The sequence below is a fragment of the Grammomys surdaster genome, unplaced genomic scaffold, assembly GCF_004785775.1.
Source record: "Grammomys surdaster isolate TR1022 unplaced genomic scaffold, NIH_TR_1.0 60, whole genome shotgun sequence".
Lineage (NCBI taxonomy): Eukaryota > Metazoa > Chordata > Mammalia > Rodentia > Muridae > Grammomys > Grammomys surdaster.
Window position 1 is genome coordinate 1,053,776 of NW_021604562.1, and position 17,774 is coordinate 1,071,549.

The window sequence follows — 17,774 nt, forward strand, 5'->3', positions numbered from 1 at the left end:
GCCTTTGATGGGTAGCATGTGACAACACATAGCGCCTTACCTTGGAAAAACTGCTGCTGACACAATACTCCTGAGATCCAAAGTGTTGGCAGTCACCTGTCGTGGACTCCTCATCAGAAAGAGGTGCTCTTCTGGCAGGGAAGGCAAGCAGAAAAGGGACATAAGGCCCAGACTTACAGCACCGACACTTCCTCTAGAAGGCCCTGCCTGCCTAGCTTCCCAAGCCCTCCTGTCTCACTTCCATGGTGACTTCAGGGGATGGCAGAGTGCTCTGAGGCTGAATGAGGCAAAGCAGAGCCACCACATGCAGCTTTGCAAGGCCCTCAATAGGAGCCTTGTCTGACCAGAATTTGGGAGCTGCTTATTCTGCTTTCTAGTGCAGATGAGCCCCACCTTAGCACTTCTCCTCCCACCCCTCAAAGCTTAATCATCAGGTTGACCATTCAATCTATGATATACAAGGCATTGCCCAAAAGGAGAGAGATGTGACCCATAAGCCTCAAGGGCACACAAATTAGTTTTATTTTCAATCCAATCTTGTTTCAAGTCTATATGGGAAATGCCATTTAGAGTAAACCTCTTCCAAAGCAAATCTCCGCTCCTATTGTGCTTCCTAATCTAGTCCAAATCTGAATCATTTGCTCATTTACTGGGCAGGGCATGCCTGAAGCCCATACACATTCATGTTTACAGCACATACAATGGCACTGATTTGAGGCCATCTGGTCACTGACACCGAGAGGCTCTTTAAAAATACTGCATTTAGCTGAGCATGTGTCCTGTCTGTAATTTGAGTACTTGGGAAGTAGAGACAGGAAGGTAAGGAATTCAGTCAGTTGGGCCACAGGAGATCCTGTCTCAAACAACAACAACGAAAATGCAGCGGACTGGTGGTGACACATATATTTTTAAATCCTGGCACTCAGAAGGCAGAAGCAGGTGGATCTCTTTGAGTTCAAGGCCAGTTTAGACTCGGGTCTACATAAGGAATTTCAAGCCAGCAAGGCTACACAGTAAGACCCCGTCTTAGTTAAAAAAGAACAAACCAAAACACCACTTCTTTTTCTCCAAAGGAACATTCTAGAACTCAACGTGCCTCCAACCAGCATTGTCTCTTCTCATGGTATACGGGGAGCACCTTCCTTTCAGCCTCTCTCCATCACCACATCCTCTCTCCTCTCAAAGGGAACCCCTCAAAGCCACAGACTGTACTCATATTGGTATGTGCCCTAAGTAAAAGCTAAAGACCAGAAAGCTGGGTCTCAACGGAGAAAAGTTCAACTGTAACCTCCCCAAACTGCTCAAGCAGCACTCTCTAAATTTCAGGTAAGAATCTTAAAAAATGTTACATTTGACAAACCAAACAAATAAGATCACAACGCTAAAGTAAAAAGTCGGAGGACAAGTGGCCACTCCACGCTGGCCACTTTAAGTGCAGCAGGAACACGGCCCCTGTGCTCCTGCTCGGGAGTGTATCAATAGGGCAGCCGCCTGGGTAGGAGTGGCTGCAGAGGACGTAGCGGGTCAAAGAACAAAGCTGCAGCAAGTTTTCTGGGTGGGCAAAGCATAGGGCTGCTCTGCCTGCTCTTTGTTTGGGTTTGCCTGCCATCTTTGGAGCCCTGCCAGAGATCCAATACAGCCCGTGAAGAAAAGTCAGCCTCTGCCTTACCGACCACACTCTAGTCTAAAAAGGGTATTTGGGGTGCCTGCAGTCAACTGCAGCAAGGAGGAGCACCTCTGCAAATAACTCTCTCCCTCCAACTGGCACACAGACTCCCAAACTGTACCTGGGGCAAGAGAAGCAAGAATGGCAATGGGGATCAGAGCCTCTCCCTATCTTTTCAGGGCTCCAGAAGGGACTAATCAAGGATTGTCCCCTTTAACAAGCAGCTAGGGTGGCAGAAGTGGGAGGGTTCCACTGCTGGAAAAGACTGTTGGTAACACACAGGACTGTAAGGCAAGGGCTTTGGAGGCAGTTAGGGGTCTTGAGGAAGAGGAGAGACACAGGGCCCCAGGGAAAGGGAAAACACACTTTTCACATCAACTCCTGAGAGACCAGAAAAGCAGGACCTATATGTAGCCAGCCTTGGGCTGAAAAAGCATGTTCCAACTAGACTCTCCAGGGATGTTTAGGGGGAGGGCCGTGGTAGTGAGGGAACAGCAGCCCCTCCCCTCCACAACCCCACATGGGAAGGCACTATTTGTTTACATTCTTTCTCCTCCTGACCACACTCCCTCCTGCTTTGCTTGGTGGGCTCCTCCTTGGGTAGAAATTCTGCTCCGAAGCAGAAGCTACGTTCTCAGTTCTCCTCGAAAGCCAGCAGTTACCAGGGAAGCCTAGAGCCAGGCAGATACTGGTGATGGCAGCGGAGGCAGCACTTCTGGCTACTCTGGCCATGCCTAAGCCTCAGCACCAGCCCCCAAGCTTGGGGAGGAAAATATGTGCGATGATGTTTCAAATCCTCTGAGGGGGATGCAAAGCTGAGCAAATATTTAAAAAACGCTCCACTGAGAGAGGAGCCTAGGATCAGAAAAGCAGGGGCAGGAGCTGGGTCTACTGAGCAAGGTTATGGGGATACAGGTGAGGGGAAAAACATAGACCAAAAGAGGCTCCAACCAGGACTGGAAATCAGTTCCACTGGTTCTTCTTACTAGAAGACAGCTGGTGTGCTCAACGCTTTGTTGAACTTAACCAAAACCAGCCATCATCTCTCAGGGCCATTTTCCTAAGTATTAGAGGTTAACACCTGAACCTGCCACACTGGGCATTTTCAGTTCCTGTTGGGCCTGGGACAATATCTAAAAGAAATACCCAACCCAGAATGCATGAGGCACCTTAGTTACCTACCAGCCCAAGACTTTTCATCAGGAATCCCTTCACTCCAGCCAAGGCCTTCCCCAGACAATCAAGGATGTATAGATATTGGCCCTCACCTCAAATTCCTAATCACCTCTCTAGCCTGGGCTCAGATGATACTGTCCTCTGATATTCCTGAGGAAATATATCATTCTTTCAGCTAGATTCCATAGGACCTGTTCACACCAGTCCACAGCATTTACCAGCAATATATGAAGGTGTACTACCAGTTTGCTCTTGTATTAAATACATGCTTATTCAATGAAGGAATGAATTAATACTAGAGACAAGCAAGACAATTTAGCTGGAGGTTTGACTAAAGCTGACAGACTACCTGGAGCAGTCAAAAAGGTCTTCTGTTTTATACTCCCCAACCATATTTGATGAACTTGGCAGACTCCTACAATGTAACCTTAAGTTTATCCCTAAAAACAGCTTCACACCTCAAATTTGTAAGGTCTACCCGTTGGAAAGAATGGGGGAAGCTTGTTTTTCCATAGGGTAAATCTGGGTTTGGTGGCATATGCTTGTAAGCACAGTACTCTGGAGGCTAGAGCAGGAAGAGTTTCTTCCTGTGCTACATAGCAAGACCCTGTCTTCAAAATGGGGTGGGACTGGGGGATGATGGAGAGATGGTTCTGCAGTTAAGAGCACTTGCTACTCTTCAAAAGGACCTGAGTTTAATTCCTAAGACCCACATGAAGCCTCACAAGCATCTGCAAGTCCAGTTCCAGGGGATCTGACGCCCTCTTTTGGATCTCTAGGGGCCCAAGGCATGCACATAGAATAGAGACATACATGGAGGTGAGACACAGAAATACATATATGTACATACAATGTATATTATATATATTATGATAAGCATGGTAGCTCACACACAACATCTAGCACTTAGTCTAAAGCAGGAGGGCTGCTACAAATTCAAGGTTTCCCTGAGCTATTAATAGTAAGCTCCAGGGCAGCCTGGACAGTAGACAGAAAGAGGCCCTGTCTCAAAGAGGAAAAAAAATCATATAGGGTAGATTACATTTAAAAATCAGCTGTAACATAGCCTAGACTGTGGTAAAAATGTGACAAAGGATAGATGGGATCAGAAATGACAATGCTTTAAAAAGTCATCTTAGCCACTGGGCATACTGGATAACTTAGCATCCCAAGAAAGGTCTGGAAAAGAGAAAATCAGATTTCACATCTACCTCTGACTCCCTTCTTGCAGGGAATATAGCACAGACAGGGAACAAGGTAATTTGTCCCATGCTTTTAATTTCTCAGGTTAGCCCTGTTTTACAGAGACAGGGTCTCACTGTGGTAGACAAGGCTAACCTGAAAACTTAATAGGTAGCCCAGGATGATCTCAAATTGCAGGTCCTCCTGCCTTTACATCCTGAGTACTGGGATTATAGACTGAGTACCTCACCTTGCTTGTGCACTAGCTTCTTGAAGGCTCAGGCCCAGAGCTCTACATCAGCCTCAACTCTAGTAACTGTAATACGGCCTGTCAGTGCATACTCACAAATCATGGCCAGCACCCTGACCTGCCCAGATCATCTCTTAGGATTTTCTAAGAACAGACCTCACACACAAAGGGAAATACTTTTTTTTCTGCTGTCTCTCAGAAGAATTTCATCTTATTTTCGTTAGTTTCTATTTTTGTATTCTAAAATTACACTCCTTTTTTTTTAAGCCCATCTCTAACACACTCCTTAGGACAGGGACCATTGAAAAATTAAGAAAATAAAAAAGTCTATTCTCCTAACCTTAATCTCAGAAAAGTACACACTTCTCTAGTTAGGAAAAGAAAAAAATGACTTTTAGAGGCCCATGAAGCTGGAGGTGCGACCGGCTTAGCAGAATAGAACACACTGGGCACTCATGAATTTCCCACTACTCCGGCCCTAATGCCACACACACAGCCACAGGCTATAAAAACAAAGAAAGTCTCTTTTCCTCTTCATAACTGTCAACACTACCTCTCCCAACATACAAATATTTTTTTTTTAGAATTACTTGAGAAACTCTGGATCTATTTTTTCTTTCATTCGTCTATTTTTGGGTGTATGGTGTCACAGTTATGTGTGATTGTGGACATCAGAGGACAACTTGTAGAACTTACATCTCCTCTTACACTTAGTGGGTCCTGGGGATCTAACTCAGGTTGTCAGACTTGGAGGCAAGTATTTTTACCCAGTGAACCATCTCAACAGACCTAAACCAGGGTCTTTTCTTTTTTTCTTTTTAAAGACTGTCAATCTTAAATTGGAGGTGAAAGTCATATCAGAATTCCTCTGGCATGTTTTAATTTAAATAGCCAATGGATTAAAACACCAGCAAACATGGCAGAACAATCCCTTGAAGCTTAAAGAGGTCTTATAACCACATACAGAGCAACTTGGTCAAGGGGTGTAAAAGAAAAATATAAACTCTGAAGGGCAATTGAATGTGTAATTTTAAAAAAGCCTCTCTTGGCCAACCAAATATCAGAAAACTGAAACACACACACACATACACACACACACACACACACACACACACAAAGGCATCAATAACTCTGAATTTTATAAAGTTATGATCAGCAACTTCATCTTCCTTTGGATACGTCATAAGGTCTTCCTGACATATTTTGGTAGCTTCTTGAGGCAGGAAGTACTGGCCCCTGGAATTCTGATGACTTGCCCCCACCATAAAGCTACATGATGAGACCAGCCTTCTTCTAAGCTCTGGACAAGAACTGAAAACATCTTACATGAACTTTTGAACACCAAACTTTGACGTAAGAAACAGAAACTACAAGCGTCCAAGCTTTTCTTTACTCCACAACGTGACAGCTCTTTATCACTAGACATAATACTGGGTGGCAAATGTCATCTGATAGCTTCCTCATCTTCACTGGAACAGGGACAATGTGGTAGAGCAGGTGATTTTAGGAAAATCAGAAACAAACAAGAATCTTGTCCCCAGGTCCAACCCCCAACCTGGGACTAGGTACAGCTTACCTAAGGATGCCACTTTTGCAACCTTACCTCTCCTCGTTGATGCCACACATGCGAATCCGGTCAGAACTGGTCCAGTTGTGCACGCCGCTGTAGAGCGGTGCTGTAGAGATCATGACAGCCACTCACCACCAGGATCTGCTGTGGCCACTCCCCCTGGGGGAAAAGAATACCAAGAAGTTAAAGCTGAAAACAAGTACAGCTGCCTTAACCATCTTTTACACTGAAACATTTAAATGAAGGCAATCATGACATCAAAGTGCTAAAGTCAGCCTGCTATGGGAAATGAAAGTCCACATAAAGAAAAGTTTACAGCAGCTTTCTAGGAACCCACATTTCAGGATGGAGATGAGGACACTGTCAATCACCCTGAGAGATTTTTAAATTATCGTCAGAGACACATATGCTTGAATGTTTGAGGAAATTTAATCTGCTGCATACAGTTGAGGGACAGTGTATTTTCCACATACACTTAGCCTAAGGAAGTCCAGTTAGAGGGCTGCGTCCATAGCTAAGCAGCAAGTGAAGTGAAAGACAACTAGAAGTCTTCTGCTCCTGCTCCCTAATCCACGGGTAGGGAAAAATCTGAGTTACATGGCCAATTTAAGCTCTTCAGAGGAGGCACATACTTTCTCTATAAGCCTTTCGGAAGTACTCTGCTCTGCTTCCAAGTTGGTCCCAATACATCTATGTAAGGTAGAAAGCTTCCACCAAATTAGGTGCAAAACCCTTTGTACTCTGGCAACAAACAAATGAACAGGTCTCCATCAAGAACCCTATGGCTGTCCTTGTCCTTTCTGATTAATCTGTATGTCCCCACCATGACTTACTAACTCCTTCATGAGCCAATGTCTAGTTCTTGCTACTGACAATCATCACATAGCCATTTCATCTTCGGCAATAAAAGGGACATCAAGAAAAATAGTTTTACCCGGTGAAACTCTTGTGTTAACCTATTAGCTAAAATCATCATTCAGCCAATTTCAACTGAACAGAACCCTATAGTGACCAGACTTGTCTGCTGTTCTGTGTTCCAAAGAAGTCATAGTAAAGTATAGTCACATCAGAAATGTGTTCCATTTATCCTTTCAATTTTCACAAATTGTTCATATGCAACATAATTCCTTTACTCACTCAACAAACATTTGTCCTAGGTACTAGAGATTTAAAAACTAACAAAACCTGACACAATTTGTACCTGTACAGCACTTGCATTCTAGATGTAGTGACAAGGACAATAAGCACTTTAGAGTAGTCTGTGTTATAGTACATTCCAAGCTACACAAGGCACGCTAGGGAGCCTGGAGACAGTGTCAGGGGGAGTGAGTGGAGGGGCTATGATTCACAATAGAGCAATCAACACAGGCCTTCCCAAGAGGGAATCATTTCAACAACCTAAAGGCTGTGAAGGAATGAGTGATCAACAAATCTAGAGGGAAGAAGATTCTGGACAGAGGAAAGAGAAGTTCTCAAAGCAGGAAGAAGCTGCCTGCTCAGGTCAAGGAAGAGCCAGGTCATCGTGCTGGATTCAGGAAAGGTGGTGAAGGAGGACCAGCAGAGATATATCTACCCATTCTCTCCCTTGACTGCATCCTAGCCCCATCTCTGCAGAGGCCAACAGGCTCTAGTGTTCTCACCCGCCCACTCACCCACCCTTTTTTCTTTTTTAACTAAAATTATTTGTCTTTTTCCATTAATTAATTTATTCACTTTATATCCTGATCGCAGCCCCCTCCTCTCAGTGCCCCCTTCAGGTTGCCCCTCGCTTTCATCTCTGAGAAGGGGGAAAGTTCCCCCTGGGGATCACCCCACCCTGGCACATCAAGTCACTGAAGGACTAGGCACATCTTCTCCCACCGAGGCCAGACAAAGCAGTCCAGTCGGGAACATGGTTCCACAGGCAACAGAGTCAGAGCTCCCTAGCCCCTTCATTGCCCGCAATCCTTCCCCCAACTCCTCCACAAGACTTCTCGAGCTTGGTCTCATGTCTGGCTGTGGGTCTCTGCATCTGTGTCAGTCAGCTGCTGCTCATTCCCTTTCTTATACTTCTCTAGCCTTTCTTGGCTTGGTGCTGCCTGGGTTCTCTGTATGTGGTCCTCCTGTTTATCTACCCCAGAAACCTGGGTGTTCACTGAAAATGAGCCTTCACCTTAATCCTTCCTTCTCTTACTACCTCTTCCTCCTTCCTCTTTTCTCTCCATCTCCCCTTGCTCTCTTCCTTCCTTTCCTCATTCTTCTCTCCAGTCCTTCTCTCACATGTCCTGTGCTCCCTTCCCTTTTCTGAGAACTTTCTGAGCACAGCCTCTTCCAATTTCCCTTCCTGCCTCTTCTCAGGCTCCCCCTTCCTGTCTCTCCTCCTCCTCACTTCCCTGGTTGCTCTTCACATTACCTGCCTCCCTTTCTTGCTTCCCCTTCCAGTCTTTCCCACCCTCACTTCTCCATCGAGCCTCTGCTTTCCCTCTCCCTCTGCCATCTTTCTGCCTACCTCCCCTTCTTCCTTCTGAGTCTCTTCCTGCTGTATATGCAAGCCTTACCCTCTGTCTCTCTCAGCTCACAAAATCAGTTCACCTCTGGATGGACTGATCATCTTCATATGTACACGTCTCTAACCCTGACCTCTCTCCATAGGCCTAGAGCAGAATTCAGATGCCAGCAACTTGCAGTTAACTGGATGTCCACCAAGCCTCTCAAATCCAAGAGATCTCAAAGTGGACTCATTATCTGTCCCCATAAATATACTCTGCAGCCCATCTGCCATGCCCAGCCATGGCATGCTTCCTCAGTTACTAGCACTACTGTCCTCTTGTTTGAAATGTCTTCAACTCCTCTCCTCATCGTGCAGATCAAATCAGGACTCAAGTCTTGAGAAAGCCAATTCCTTCTCTCTTTCTGTCCCTCTTGCCACTGCCCTGGTACAGGCCTTGATCATCTCGCCCCAGGAACATTATCCTGGCCTCTTAACTGCTCTCTTAGCCTCCCATCGCTTGATTCCACAATCAATTCATCTTCTGTAATGCTGCTTCGATCAGACCTCCCTATTCTCATCAAAAGCCGTCAGAATCAAGGCAGTGCTCTAGCCAGAATTCTTAGGACAGTCTTCAGGGCCCTCAGGTTCTTGCCTCAAATATCCACTCCATGCTTCTCTTCCACTACATCTGGCCCTTTGCCTGGCATCCTTGTCACCCCCAGCTCCCAGCCACCTAGTTTCAGGACTCTGCTGCTTCTTTACTCTGAGATGACCTTCCCCTGTGCCCCTTCTTCCCCTACTACCATCCCTCACTGCCTAGCTCAAATGTCATTGTGTCATTCCTCTAGCCTCAGCCCAAGAACCGTTAACTCCTCCCTTTTTGGTTCTCTCTCTTCCTTTTCTTTCCTCTTTCTCTTCTTTTCTTCCTCCTTTCCTCTGGCCTACCACTGGGTCTTCTCTGCTGTGAGTTAGCTGGGGACCTGGCGTGTGTCTCTCCACCACAAGATCAGCTACTGCAGTTAAGGAATAACTTTTTTTCCTGGTCATTGGCTCCTCTGTAATGCTTTACACATAGTAAGGACTCAGTAAATACATGTTATATGGGACTGAATTCTAGATGAGAACTGATGGGATGACCCTGAGAAATCACTAGAAGCAAAATGAACCAAAATGAAAAGTATCTACCATGCTTGCTATTAAAAAAAAAAAAATCCATGTATCATCTATATAATGCCCTTTGCTCAAAGTTGCTGGATTCTGCTTCAGTTCACCACCTTTGCCCTACTTTACACTTCTGTAAATTCCAAGTAGCTGATGGATATATAAACTCTGTCATGGTCCCATAAAGTTGGGATTGCTCTCCTGCCCCCACCTCCACCTCACTGTGGAAAAACCAGTTTTACCTCCATTGCCATCCAATCCCTTTATTCCACATAAATTTGTGACTTTTGACTTTTTCTTTACAGTAGCTATAACATGTCTAGCTTTCTCATTAATTAGGAGAAAAAATAAGATCCTTACTTTGTGCTCACTTTTCAGTATTTGGAGAATCATAATTTACCTTTTCCTGAAGATTATCTTTTAACATTACTAACACTGGGATAATTTTTAAAATGTTTTTAACAAAGACCCTATTAGCTAGGCTTAGTGTACATGAAATCCAAAATGGACTGAGACTTCAAGGACAGCTTGAGCTACATACGGAGACTTATGTAGTACATGGCTTTAATCCAGCACTCAGGAGGCAGAGGCAGGTGGATCTCTCTGAATTCAAGGCCACCCTTGTCTACAAAACAAGTTCCAGGACAGCCAGGGCTACACAGAGAAACCTTATTCCGAAAAAATAAAAAAGATAGAAAGAGAAAGAAAAGAAAAAGAGAAGAAAAACAGAAAGAAATGATGGTTCTGGTTACTGGCTGACACACCAGTTACTTTTTTTATCATCTTCTCTAGAAAATACTTGAGGAGTCAAGCAACAGAAGGGCCTGTTCTTACTGGAAGATGAATTTCAACACCAGGTACAAGTTTTAGTAACTACCTAAGTATCTGTAAATGGCAGGTACTTCAGTGACCACGTGATTTTGGGGGTGGGGTAGAAGTTTGAGGCAAGGTTTTTCTGTGTGGCCCTGGCTGTCCTGGAATTTGCTCTGTAGTCCATGCTGGCCTCGAACTCAGAGATCCAACTGCCTCTAGCTCTTTAGCACAGGGATTAAAGGTGTGCGCCACCACTACCCAGTCCAACCACATGATTTTTCACTCAGAATTATTTCTGTTCTGTGTCGAGAAGATAAGTTGTTTGCAGGTCCAGGACAGAAGTCAAAGGGGGATTCTCAGTGTTTGGAAACAGCAACAGACCAAACATCCCCTAGATAAAGAGCTTTCAGGCCCAACAAAACATGAAAGGAAAGGTAGAGGCAAAACAAATAAAACAGAAGCTAAAGTCAAACACGTTCATGATGTAGTGTGTAACAATCTCAAGAGCAAAACTCACGCTGGATGCCTCCGCTTTCAGAAAATCTTTTCTCAAAACTGACTTTCACTATTTCTAAGAGGAGGAGGCAATGTATGGATATGTATATATGAGTGCAGACACCAGAAGGTGCTGGAGTTAGAGAAATCACTATAGGACACCTGATTTGGGTGCTGGGAAACAAAGTCTGTCTTCTGTAAAAGCAGTAATGTTCTTCTTGACCACTGAACCTTCTCTCCAGCTCTCATGAAATCTTGAAAATTGGGCCTCCTCTTAAATCTTGGCCTTGTAACTTTTCCCGTGATTTTATCAGAGCAGTACTCCTGACCATCTGAAGTCCACTGTTGCTAATTAACAGTAGTCTTTGTGCTCAAGGGGTAGAAAAGAGCAGACACACAGGCAGGACACTGAACTAAATGGCCTACATAAGAAGGCAAGATTCATGTAGCAAGAGAAAAAGCCAATGGAAGCATCAAATGCTGCACTAGAAAACAGGCTTCCGCTGGCAAAGGAGTAGTCGGGACCAGAACAGTCAATGCAAACCAGTGTTTCCCAAGCCAAGATCTCTGAGAAGCTGCTTCCAAATAGTATCTTAGGTCTCAGCTCCACACATTCTGATTCAGTAAGCCTAGGGTTTTGTTTTGTTACATCCTGTCCGATCAAGTTAGCAATCACTCACTATAAAGCTCACTATAAGGAACACAGGAGAGGTGAGCAGAAAAGAAAAACTTTACAAATGCACATGATGCACACACTTCCACTCAGTGCACCCACACTGATGTTCTTTCTCCCTACTTCTCTCTTTCTTTGCCCATAAGAGAAGGCAAAGTTTTGAAAAGGAACTTGGAAGAAACCTGGTAATCCCAAGTGGCCCAGGAATCACAGGCACAGGGATATAAAATACCTCAAAGGGGTTTCCCAGGTGTCACAACTATGTAATTGTTAGGAATGAGCTGCATGACCCAAGACAAATGCTGTCACGGCCTGGAAAGCAACGAGTGTGGACCATTGTAAACTATCTTCACTTTGGTCAAAGTCACTCAAAAAGTCTTATCTAACTCATGATAAGGACAAAGAAGAACACATGTTCCACAAGCTCAAAGCAGCTAGTGTGCCTGAAACAAATAGAACTTAGCCGTTTAGGATGCCTATGAAGAGAGCAGCAGAGATTGAGATGCTAGGAAATGTGTCTAGCAAGAAGGCTGACTAGAGTGTGTAGTCTGCCATAATGACCACACTAAAATAGGGGAGACCAAGACAAGAATGGAATAATGGAAGAGCACTAACGTTAAAATGGTAAAAATAGCAGATAAGCTGACAATAAGCAGAAGGAAAGCCATGATGTAGAGAGCTGAAGAAAATAAAGAAACAACTGCAAAAGCAATGACAACGTGCTAGAAGCTAGAACATGGAAAGAAGGCCTGAAAGAGAAGCCCACACAGAGCAACCAAACGGGAAAAATGAAATAGGGGAACCTGAAAGATTTCACCATCATGGGCCAAACTGAAATACTGTGGGGAAGCACTGAGGCATTTTAGAAAAGCGTAAAGAGAATATGTTATCAAAAAGGGGAAGAAGGGGTTCTATATAACAAGTTATGTTCCAAGTCAGGGCTGGGGGCATCACTAATAGGAGATGAGCAGCCCTAAAATACAAACACTTTACAAAAGGGCACAATTCTGTTTTGAAAGGAAGATGACAAAAGTAGATTTCACAACAATTAAAAGCCAAAGCATGGCCAAGCTATGGTGTTGAGCACCTTTAATCCCAGCTCTTGGGAGGCAGTGATAGGGATCTCTAAATTCAAGGCCAGCCTACTCTATAGTGTAAAGTCCCTGGATAGCCAAGGCTATACCGAGAAACCTTGTCTCAAAAACAAAACAAACAAAAAGCAAAAGCATGCAACATTAAGGAAGGTAACAGAGCAAGAATCTGACAAATATTTTACACAAAAGCAGATAATGGGTTTTGTTTATCAATTTGGGGTCGTTTTTTTTGTTTGTTTTATTTTGAGATGGAGTTTCACAATACTCACGTTGGCCCCAAAGTCACTGTAACGCTGACTCTGGCCTTCAATTACTGATCCTCCTGCTTCCATCTCCTGAGTGTTAGCACTGACTGCAGGTATGCACCACCTCACCTGTCTTGCTTGTTGATTTTAGAAACAGAATTTTGATACGGATTCCAGTTTTATTTGTTACACATACTATGTAGCCCAGGGTGGTCTTAAACTCACAGCAATCTTTATGTCTTAGGTTTTTATGTGCTTCAGTTACAGACATAATCCACCACACCCAGCATAGATGGTGTTTATAAAGTTTCTAACCTCGAAACTGTCGAAATCTTCATCCCTCCCTTTGTGACCAAAGACCCAATTAGTGATGAGCAAAGGTGGCTGTAGATACACAGGCCACAATAGACTCTCTATCACATGATGCCTGTCTGTTTCTTCCTGGCTGAGCTCAACATCAGGACAGGGTCTCAGGTAAAACAACTATGCCAATACTCTTTCAGACTCCTTTTTGCCCACACTGCTGTGTGACCTGTGACCTGGAAGCAATTATGACTTAAAAAAAAAAAAGAAAGAAACAACCAGAAAATATTCATCCTGAAGCCTAGCCCTAAATCTGTCCTTGAGATTATAGGTGTGGCCAGTAGACAGATTAAGGAGGACGGGTGGGCCAGTGGTGACTAATGAAGAAAGAAAACCAACTTTGGGTTCTAGTGTTCCACTAGAAATGCAGAAGTTCAGCTAATACTCCTGTAAGAAGAAAATGCTTAAAAAGCAAAGGAAAGGTTACCACTATACCAGCGCAATGTGGGAACAGCAGTATCACTGGTCTGCCTCCTTCCTTCTATATTGAACAGGAAGGATACTAACACTTGTGTTTCCCCATTTAATTACATACCCCAAACTTTAACCCCATTGAAAATGTTCTGTTTTAATGATTCTTATATTCGGCTACCTGCCCTCCCCTATACCTATATCCCCTCATCTTTTCTAGCTACTAATCCACTATCATCCCAGAAACTTGAGTGACTTAGAAATGTCCCAGTTGCTTTCCTGTGCTTCCCTTCATACAGACCAGGTCATTCTACCATGTGACAGCACACACACAAGGATCAATCAGAAACAATCTACTCAAGAATTTGACAGCTTTTTTTTACTGTCCATTTTACTTAACTAAATTTATTCTAACATTTTTCTGGCTCACTTAAGTTTGTTCTTTCTTTCTTTCTTTCTTTCTTTCTTTCTTTCTTTCTTTCTGAATATTTTCACTGGTGTCTATCATACAAGATCAAACTTAATGGATATTGCATTCTCTTCCAAGATATAATTATTGTATTTAACAAGAAGACTAAGAAATTACCTAGCCAGGCAGTGGTGGCGCATGCCTTTAATCCCAGCACTTGGGAGGCAGAGACAGGAGGATTTCTGAGTTCGAGGCCAGCCTGGTCTATAGAGTGAGTTCCAGGACAGCCAGGGCTATACAGAGAAACCCTGTTTCGAAAAACAAAACAAAACAGAAAAGAAATTACCTGTATATGATTCTAGCATGGATACCTTCATAGACTCCTTGGGTAGCACCATGTTTAGAACATGTGCCTATAAACATTTATAAGACTGGACACAAAGAAATGTTAACTGTCTATTAAGCACATGAGAGCTTACTCATTCTGATGAATTTATTTACCTCCAATGTAGTCACCTTGGGAGGCTGGACAGTCACCTCAGTAACTAGATGGCCAAGGCTTACAATCTCCTGAGAACACTAACATGGAATTCTAAGTATTATACACACCCTTTCAATCTCTTCACTACTATAGGTGCTAAAGCTCATGCTTTTAGATGTGACTTGATATTTAGGGACATCCATAATCCACTCATGACAGAGATGTGGAGGTATAAACCTAGAACTTAGGAAGGTTAGGCAGGGGGATCCCTAGTTTCATGCTAGCCTCAGCTGTGTAGTTGGTTCAGAGACAGCCTGTATGTAACCCATAGTGATACCCTGTCTCAAAAAGAAGAGGAGGAAGAAGAAGAGGAAGAAGAGGAGGAAGAAGAGGAGGAGGAACGTAACCAGATAGCAGCAGTATCAGAGCCCTCTAACCACTGTTCCATCACTTTAAACAGGGATGTATTACAGGACCCATAGCCTAAACTGTGGTAGAAACCTTAGAGAATACTGTCCTTCTCCATTTCTTAGCCACCTCAAGACCATCTCAGTATACCAAATTATATATTCGTCTTATTAGTTGATAACTGAACATAACACAGAAGCCCTTGCAGGGACCAGAGGTAATATATTTTGAGGATGAACCAAGACACAAGGTTTCATGCTACCAGATTGCTTTAGGTTATCTATATTCTGCCTTGATTTTTTCCCCCTTCTATTCAAACACTATTCATTTTCCTTTCCTGTAGTAAAAGAAACTGATTTGCTCTACTTAGAAAAATATATATCATTGTATTATCAACTTTATACTAAAGTCAGGCTCCAGCTGTAAAATTTTATACAGCTGGGGCTAGAAAGATGGCTTAGCAGTTAAGACTACTCCCTACTCTTCCAGAGGACTAGAGTATGGTTCTCAGTACCTATGTCAAGTGGCTCACAACTGCCTGGTAACTGCATCTCAAGGGAGTCCAATGATTTTTCTGTCCTCTGTAAGCACTACACACATGTACACAAACACACAGACACACACACACCACTGCACTCATACATAAACATACAGAGAGAGAGAGAGAGAGAGAGAGAGAGAGAGAGAGAGAGAGAGAGACAGACAGCAGACAGACAAAGAGAACGAGAGGGGATAAAGCCTTTAAAAGTTTCTGTGTAACTTCTACATGTCACAGATACCTAGAAAACTTAAGTCAGCAATATGAAATCAATCAGCAAAGCATCTACTTAAATAGGGACATTTTGTGAGACTTCTTCTAATTTCTGTTAATCCAAAAATAAGAGTTGACTTTCCTCCATCTTGGTCTTCAGCAGGACCCCGAAAACATTTAGTGCATCATTCAGTCCCAACACGAACCAGTGTATATAAGATTTGAAATCACTTTTGCTATATTTCTGACTGTGTTCCTCTTAAGTCTCCATTTTAATATACTGTACTTATGATATGGACTTTTTCATGTAAAGGGGATTCCTCCACATCTAAGTTTTGCTTCTTAAATTTCTCCTAGATCATGAATGTACATGAATATTTGGAGACATCACTATCAGATTACTTTTTCAGTTCTTTTATCTGAAGATGAGACTCTGCTATGATTACACAGATTATGTATCTAATTCATTTGAAGCTATTATTTTATTTTTATCCCTCTTATTACACAGTATGCAAACTCCCTATGACTCACTCTGCTACCCAGCCATAGATTTACTAGGCCCCTCCCAACAGAGTCTAGCATAATATAAGGCACGCAATATGGGCTCAATAAATAGCTTGCTAAAATAAACTACTAGCGAAAACCGACTCTTTTCTATCTCATACAGAGACCAGGTACCCAGGTAGAAATATTTAAGTCTGGCACAATGTTGTATGCCTACAGCCCCAGCTACTCAGGAGACTGAGTCAGGAAGATCACTTGAACCCACAAGTTCAAGACTAGCCTGAACAATACAATGAGACCTTGTCTCAAAAGCAAAACAAAACATGGCCAGTGAGATGCACTTGCCACCAAGCCTCCTGACCCGAATTTAATCCCTGGGACCCACATGGTGGAGGAAAGAGCCAACTCCTGCAAGCTGTCAGGCACGGGCACACACATGTTCGGTCACGTGCACACACACATCAAATAAACAAAACAGCACTGCATGCAAGTCTTTCTTTTACTGCCTTGTTCTCACCTCAACTCTATTTCTGCTTTATTTCTACAATAAAGGGAAACACAGAACTCAACTAAAATTGTACCAAGCACAATAATAAAATTGACTCCCAACTATCTCAGTGTGCCATATCCACAGCTAACTTTTAAACCCAGGTGACTTATGGACCACCAGTAGATGTGTGCTCAGGGAATGGCCATAATATTTGCCTAAACAGAATAAAAATAGGCAGGTAAATCTCAGGGGTAGGGGACAGGCAGAGAATAACAATGTATTTCTCTAAGTCAAACAGAAATTGTTAATTTGTCAGCCAATCTGCTGTTTTCAATTGGCCTGTCCTCAGTCTCTCCCTGTATTGGCAAAACTAACAGAGACTCAATTGTTGACACCAAAGTCCACTCCAGCTGCAGAGAAGAGATCTACTTTGAAGGCCACTGTTTTCCCTTTGCCCAGAAAGTTTGGTTTGGGGAACCCAGGGCTTTCTCCAGTATTATTCTCTCCCATTCAATCACTGATGAGCATCTTTATCATCGAAGCACATCAGCCCCAGGTTCTATCAGCTTTCGTAGCATTTCCAGAGACAGCTAGAAAGCTTAACCAACCATAATGTAAAACGGCAGTCCTTTACTGAAAGCAATATTTTGAGCTGGAGACATGGCTCAGTGGTTAAGCATATATATATATTGCTCTTGCAGAGAACCCTAGTTAAGTTCTCAGCACCCACCCACACCAGGTAGCTTCAGGGAATTTGATACATCTGGCCCAAAAGATCCCTAAAAGTTTCAATGGGATTTACAGTCTTCAGTTTCCTGTCCAGAAGCAGTAAGCGGTGTCATGGCACAACTGTAAAAGCAACTACCACATCCACCTCTGAGGTAGATGCAGCAATGTGTTAATTAAGGCATTACTCCCTACCGTGCAATAAATGCTGAATGTCTACTAATCAAAAAGAATTCTAGAGAAAAAGGACAAAGGGCTAACATATGAAGGGTGGGCAGCAGAATAAATTTTTGGTTTCATTCTGCACTGCATGTAGTAAGTAATGTCATAAGACACAAGAAATTTTAGTTCTAAAAATACATTCCATTTCTTAAGTACCTTAGCAGCTCGTATATGTATATGTATATGTATATGTATATGTATATGTATATGTATA

The 17,774-nt window shown here is 43.2% G+C and overlaps 1 protein-coding gene across 1 annotated transcript in view; it reads right to left on the minus strand.

Moving 5' to 3' along the window:
* Bcorl1 (BCL6 corepressor like 1) overlaps positions 1–17,774 on the minus strand; it is a 67,568-nt gene that overhangs the window by 41,724 nt on the left and 8,070 nt on the right. Inside the window, exons 3-4 of the mRNA XM_028762811.1 lie at positions 5,878–6,003; positions 41–131 (exon numbers count right to left, since the gene is read on the minus strand). Of these exons, the coding sequence (XP_028618644.1) occupies positions 41–131; positions 5,878–5,963 (177 nt within the window). The 5' untranslated portion in view covers positions 5,964–6,003. The remainder of the gene's footprint in view (positions 1–40; positions 132–5,877; positions 6,004–17,774) is intronic.